Here is a 7371-nt window from a genome sequence, read left to right as displayed (position 1 = left end):
TAAGCATATACATTACATAACTGTACTAAGTAAAACCTAGTAAAACCAAGTAGACATTTTAAAATAACAGAAGTGGTAGAACCAAACAACACAGTTTACAGGAAGACTGCAAAAATTCAACACAGAGTTAAAACCTCTGCAATGCAATGAGGTGAGTAAATTCTACTATGCTAGGGCTACTGGCATGGTTATTTTGCTTGGTACCTAAGTCATAAGAAGGTAGCCTGAGACTTATAGTCCGGAGTTCTACATGCTATTACGAAGGCAACAACCTAGAAACAATGATACAACAGTTTATCCAACGATGTAGAAAGCCAGGAGGGAACAAGTACTGGCTCCCATTTAATCCCACACACATACAAGGATGCCAGTCCACGCCTGGCTGCATGGACAACACAGCCATGTCAGTCCTGTTTTTTCCAGTGATCTTGTAGATTCAAAGACAGCCAGGCTGATCCGTGTTGGGGGTGGGGGGTGCCGTCGATAGGCGGGTCACTGGGCTCTGCCCCGATGTGTATCCTGAGGATGTCAAAATACAGTCACTCACTTTACGAAGACAGACGAAGCTTCAAATCTGGGTTTGTGGCAGAATATCCACTTTGCTTTTTGTCCATCACCTCAAAGGATGAGCAGTTACTCTACATTTACATTTTTAATGTTGAAAAACTACTCAGGATTCACAAAATAATTTTGTGAGTCACGAAGAAAGTAAATAGAATGTTTCCAAGAAATTTGAAAGATACTAAAATGAATTTGAAGAGGGCTCTGAAACCCACCAGCAGAGCACTGTTCAAATGCCATCAAAATGCACTGGAAATAGAAAACCATATTCTGAAGCTATTAATACTATTATTTGTCACCCAAGGTATGTTTCTAAATTTACATTTTCTAAACTGATAGCTATGAATCACCCTGTTGTTCCTAATAGCTTTGAGAGCCAAGGAAGCAATTCTTATTCATGAAAACAAGGCCGGGGTGGGGGGAGGGGGGAAGAACTCCCTGATTTTCCATTTCATTTATTTTGTTAAAAGTATTTTAAAGGTAAGAGAAAGTGGTTAATGTCCATTAATCTAAGTTAACAAATCCTGCCAAACCAGCAACACTACGTTAGATCACACCTAATCCTGACAGTAGAAAACAAATATTTTTAGAAATTTTCATTCCTGTTTGGAATTCATCCCAAAGGGGGAAAAAAAAAAAAACTCTTTTAAAATACTCATTAATGACTGGAGTCTGGTTAATGCTCTGCCCTCAGGTCTGAAGACTATAGATGGCTGGGCAAAGCTAATGTCAGTCCTCTCTATTAATTCACTTGTGTCTCCTATAAGTAAAGATAAAATCGAGATAGGGTGCTGTCTGGTTTCCTTTCTCAGCTTGGACCAGACATCACCCAGGGCCCTGTGGAAAGGAACCCAGGAGAGGTTATTATAAGGTCTCATCATTTCAGCTCTCTCTGAGGCGAAGAGGATGAAGCATATGAGGAGAAAGGGAACGCTGGAATGGATGTGCATCTCCTCTTGACCTCATTAAGTCCACAAAAGCCTGTGAGATTAGTACACGTTTTTGTACACGTTTTAGTACACACAAATTTATAGAGTTCTCAACCTCGAAAAGCAATATGCACACAAAGAATTGCAACGAACTGCTCCAAGCTGTACTAGAGGTCGTCGGGGGCAGAGGGGCGTAGGGGGACTGAATCCCTCTGCAGAGGGAAGCGATGACGAGTAACCGAGCCAAGGAAAAGTGCGGCTTCGCATGTGCGCTCGCTCACCTGTCCACACAGCGCTGTTTGGGATGCTCGGCGCCTGCAGTGGCTCCACCAGGGGGCGCCGCAACCCTGCCAGGGACTCGGCTCCTGGCCTTTCCCGAGCCTGGCGCGCGGGGCTCCGCGGTGACCATAGGAGTGGCAAAGTGGAAAGGCTAAGAGAGAAGTGGCTGGGATACGAAGGGTTTATCACCGCTTTTATATTAATAACTGCTGTGTAGACATCACAGTCCATTTCCATCCTCCTTCACCCAAAGCCCCGGCTTCCGCTAGGCGCGCGCGCGCGCACACACACACACACGCACACGCACACGCACGCACACATTCATCCCCTGCCCCGTCACCCGAGCTGCTCTGTGTCCCTCGCAAATTCCCGGGCGGCCTCAGCCTCTCTCCAGCTTGGCGAGGTGGGAGCGCCCGCGCGCACCCGGACCCTCTTCCCCCGCGGCGAGAGCGCGCGGAAAAACGCCAGGGGCCGGTGCCAGGCTGCTCTGCAGCTGGAGCAGCGCAGACGGTCGCTGCTGGAAATTCGAGAAGCCGAGCGTGGAGCAGACGCCAGGGCGCCCGCAGCATACTTGGGCCTCTCCCATGACGGCGCCGAGGGCTCTTCCTAGATCGGGGCTGCGCTCGGCTGGGGCGGGAGGCTAGAGGGGAACGGAAAGTGGGTCTCAGCATCACAACCCCCTTCCTCCCCTCCCGTGTCAAGCTCAGGGGTTGCTTCGGTGTTGCCTCGGTGCCCTTTGGCATTAGGCAGCCGTCTGTGCGCTGTCAGCCGCAGCAGTCCCCAAGCTCCGCGCGCTCCCGCAGCACCCTGAGGCCTCGACAAATTCAAATTGGGCGCGCAGCCACAGAGCTTCCGAGGTCGGAGGTCCCGGGACAGGCCCAAGAATCCGCATCTCTAACAAGCTGGGGGAGGGGTTTCGGGAGCGCCGCGGGTCGGGAACCACCCTGAGCGACCCCGAACGCCGGCTCCTTGTTATCGGGCTCAGGAGGTGGTGCGGCACGCCAGCAGCTGGCGGAGGCTCCGGCGGAAGCTGTCGTCCAGGAAGGCGTAGAGGAAAGGGTTGAGGCAGCTGTTGGCGTAGCTCAGGCTGGTGATGAAGTAGGACACGGCGATGACCAGCGGCGTCTGCGGGAGGTCGGTGGTGAGCGCCACCACGGTGCTCAGGTGGTAGGGCGTCCAGCAGAGGAGGCACACGGCCAGGATGGCCACCACCAGGACGGTCACCCGCTTCTTGGCGCGGTCCAGGGCCTTGGCGTGGCTGTCGAGGCGTATGGCGCGCAGCCGGCACAGCAGCGAGGTGTAGAGGACGCAGATGGTGGACACTGGGATGGCGAAGCCGAGCACCAGCGTGTACAGGCGGCTCGCGCGCCACCACAAGGCCTCGGGCTGCGGGAAGACCAGCACGCACTGGCGCCGGCCCTGCTCCTCGTCGAGCCGCGCGAACACCGCGAAGGGCAGCACCACCAGGGTCGCGACCCCCCAGACGGCCAGGCTCACCGCGCGCGCGGCGCCGTACGTGCGGCCGGCCACCCGGCGCGACTCGGCGGTGGCCAGCACCACCAGGTAGCGGTCGGCGCTCATGACCGTGAGGAAATAGAGGCTGGAGAAGGTGTTGTACTGATCGACGGCCACGACGAGCTTGCATAGGAGCTCCCCGAAGGGCCAGCGCCTCAGCAGAAAGTCGGCGATGTTGACAGGCAGCACGAGCGTGAAAAGCTCGTCGGCCACGGCCAGGTTGAGGATGAACAGGTTGGTGACGGTCTTCCTGCGCGGCGCCCGCAGCAGCACGAACAGTACCGCCGAGTTGCCCGCCAGTCCCACTGCGCAGATCACCGCGTACACAACGGGCACGGCCACGGCCAGCGGCGGCGGCAGCGGCGGCGCCGGCCCGGACGCGTTGGGGCAGCCGAGCGTGGGTGCGGGCGCGGGGCACGACGTGTTGGCGCGCTCCGGCCCCCAGTACGACGCGTTGTGCATCCTGGAGAGGACAGAGACTCGGTCTTCTCCGCCGTTGGCCCGCGGGGGTCTGCGGTCCCGGGGACCCGACCCGCGCTCCGAGCTAGTCACCGGCCTTCTACGGGAGGCCCGTTCCTGCCGCCCTCTCCGCAGCGCCGCGGACTCCGGGGCTGCCAGGCGGAATGGACGGAGGGCACCACTGAGGCTTGTGGACCACGCGCAGCTCTGCGGAAAAGAGCAGTTCCTAAGGGAGGGGGCGGCCGGCGCCCAACCTGCCCCACGTGATCGCTCTCGGCCACCTGTTGAAATCTTCCTCTGACTCGTTGGCTACATCAAGGAAGTGCTAGAGAGGAGTCCTTACCTTTATAGGAGAAACACAAACCCACTTCCCCTACCTGAGCTCCCACCCCGCCCCCGGAGGTCCGAGTCAACCCAGAGAGTCCTGCAGCGGCCAGCTTGGGTCCCACGAGGTTCCGTGCGCCCCGGGGAACAGCGCACCCAACAACAGCAGCTGGCTCACCCGGCCGATGCGGGGACCGGGTCTGCGTCTTCGCGAGCCGGCGGGAGAGGCAGCGGCGGCGCGGGCGGGCTGCTCGCCTCCTCCGGGTGTGAGCCGCGAGACGTCCGCCGGAGCCTTGGCGGGTCCCGCCTCCCGCCTGGAAGCCGTGGGCTGGTGCAACCCAGACCGCGAGCCCTGGAGATCTGACCGCCACCCCTAGCGCCCAACCGCAAGCAGAATAGGGCTCGAACCTAGAATCTCATTACCCGAAACTTAAGAAATCACTTTCTTCCTTCCAGGAGTGTGACCTCACTCGATTTGAATTAATGAAAAACTCTTCTGTTAAGACTTAAATGAAGAAAAGCAAAGTTAGAGTCTGTTTTAAAAGGAGAGCAATGCAGTCGACGCTCCCATTCCAGTTTTTTTTTTTTTTTTTTTTACACTCTACCCCCAATTTGTTGTTGTTAGTCGCTAAATCGAGCGGGCTCAGTGCGACCCTATGACTGTAGCCTGCCAGGCTCCTCTGTCCATGGGATTCTCCAGGCAAGAATACTGGAGTGGGTTGCCATTTTCTCCTCCAGGGGATCTTCCCGACCCAAGGATGGAACCTGGGTCTCCAGCATTGGCAGGTGGATTCTTTACCACTGAGTCCTCTGGGAGGCCCCGTAAAATTAAAAAATATATTGAATGCTACAGAAAATGCTCACAACAATTCTAGAAAGCTACATTTAAAGCAGTAAACAAAACATGTAAGAAACACAAAAAAATAAACATTTTCTAAAAGTTTTTTTTTAATTCCTGTTTTCTTTGGGAAAGCCAGCAAATTACAGCTCATGAGAGTCTGTGCCGCGTCCCTGGGATAAGTCTCCCTTTCACAGGAGCAAGAACCCGAGTAACACGCATGTTTGGTCCTTTGTGATGCCTTGGTAGAGGACAGGGCCTGAGACACTGAGGAGGAGACTGGAAGCAGCCAGTGGAAGAAGCTTGGAAGGGGCAGAAATCCAAATGCTTTCCCTTACCCACTCAGTCCTCTTTTTACTAGAATCTGTATAATTTTGATTTCCCTGCAGTTTCATGCTTTGTGTGAAAAAAAAAATGACAAGAGAGTCAGGCTACATCCATGAGCAAAAATGTGGCAAACACGACATGATGTTAAGTGAAAGAAAAAAATATAAAATATATAGCACAGATAGTGTACATATAACACACACATATATATGTAGCTATGCATCCCTGGATAGGGAAGATCCCCTGGAGAAGGAAATGGCAACCCATGGCAGTATTCTTGCCTGGAGATTCCCATGGACAGAGGAGCCTGGCAGGCTGGCAGTCCACGGGGTCACAAAGAGTCACACACAACTGAGCAACTACCTAACACGTATGCATGTATCTGTCTATATGTATGTGTGTATATACATATATAACTGCTTCATTTGCAAGCATTTGAAGACTTTCTAGCTTTTAAATTACTGATGTCCAGCTTAGCTGCATGTGGACAGAGACCAAACTCAATATGATCTCAATTCATTGGCATTTGTTGAAACATTACCCTGATACCAAAACCAAGAAAAGACCTTACAAGGAAGGAAAACAACAAATTCATGAACACAGATGAAAAAGACTCAACAAAATCTTAGCAAATTTAATCCAACATTGTGTCAAGAACATTGTACAACATGACCACATGGGATTTACCCCAGATATACAAGCTTGTTACAACATTTAAAAATCCATTCATATAATCTATCACATCAACAGCCATTTGAAGAGAAATCACATATCATATCCATAGAAATGGCAAAAGCATTTGACCAAGTTCAACCCCCATTTATGATAAAACTCTCAGCAGGAATAGTGAAGAACTTCATCACCTGGAGAAGGAACATTTACTCAAAAAACCCTCCAGGTAAATCACACCTAATAATGAGAAGCTAATGCACACTTTCCCCCTAGATTGGAGCAAAGCAAAAGTGTTCCTTCTCACCACTCTTTTTCATATTGTACTGGAAATCTTAGCTAATGCAATAGAAAGTCTTTCTTTTTACTTGCCCCTTACCTGCCAACAGAACTCAGGGGGAAGGTCCTGGCACACAAGGGCACTATCCCCAGAGATCTACAAAGAGCATGGCTTTGGGGGGGTGGGGGAGTTGGATGGGGCCTAGAGACCAGAGTCTGCTCTGTGTCCCATTGTCCCTGCAAGCCCCACAAACATCTGTTCACCAAACACCTGCTTGTCTGTCTCCATGTGAACTGCCTCATCCTTGCTGAAGTCCCCACCTGCTCCCCACCCTCAGATGCCACGGAACCCTCAAACTTGTCCTGGGGCCTCACAGGACTGGGGCCCTGTGTGTACATAATTAAATCTGAGTTTCTCCTGTCAGTCCATCTCACAACAGTTTAATTCCTGGACCAGCCATAAGAACCTAGAAGGAGTAGAGGGAAATGCTTTTCTTCTCAAAGAGCACTCTAGTATCAGTTTGCTTTTGCAACTTATGAAGATAAAATAATAAACACAAATTGCTCCTAATGTGTCTTCATATTGGAACCCCATGTGCCATAAGCATCATTATGACTGAGAGATGGGTGATGAAGGTGCTGGCAGCCTCAAGCCTGAGGGCAGAAGTGTATGTATAATGCTGCTTTGTTTACCCAGATGTTCCCCAGAAGACATTTCTAGTAATAAAATAAGTTGCAACATTTTTCTGTGTTCATTTGTTTTTTTTGAAATAAAGCTTCCTGGAGATGCTTGGTTATTACTGTTTCAAAAATGAAATGCTTTGATGACACTAAACAGATGACAGCACTTTCTGATTTCTGCGCGTTGTACTCCTGAGGGATTCACAGAAGGAAACTGATCAAAACAAAGTGGTCGCCAAATTTGTTCATCAAGTTGTGAAGGGTGGGTGGGGGAACAGACAAAGCACGAACTCTGTTATAAAGTACGAACTTTGATTAAAATAATTGATGGATACCGGTTCATTGATTGTAACAGATGTACCACACCGGTTCAAGATGTTAGTAAGAGGATAATTCCTCATCATTATACTGGAAGGCAGGTCAATAGCACAGAGACTCACACAGCAGTAGAGTTGAAGTCTGAAATATGATACCTACGGGGACCAGGCACTTACTGGCCAACTCATGGCC

At 51.3% G+C, this 7371-nt stretch overlaps 1 protein-coding gene across 1 annotated transcript; it reads right to left on the bottom strand.

Annotated features, from left to right (window-relative positions):
- Nucleotides 1-2609: 2609 nt before the first annotated feature.
- On the bottom strand, nucleotides 2610-4045 carry NPBWR1 (neuropeptides B and W receptor 1). The gene has a single exon (XM_070802162.1). The coding sequence runs from the start codon at nucleotides 3744-3746 to the stop codon at nucleotides 2751-2753; it is 996 nt and encodes a 331-aa protein (XP_070658263.1). The 5' UTR covers nucleotides 3747-4045; the 3' UTR covers nucleotides 2610-2750.
- Nucleotides 4046-7371: the final 3326 nt, after the last annotated feature.

Source organism: Bos indicus, chromosome 14, assembly GCF_029378745.1.
Source record: "Bos indicus isolate NIAB-ARS_2022 breed Sahiwal x Tharparkar chromosome 14, NIAB-ARS_B.indTharparkar_mat_pri_1.0, whole genome shotgun sequence".
Classification (NCBI taxonomy): Eukaryota; Metazoa; Chordata; class Mammalia; order Artiodactyla; family Bovidae; genus Bos; species Bos indicus.
Note: the sequence above shows the minus strand (reverse complement) of the source record. Positions and strands in the feature narration are given on the sequence as shown.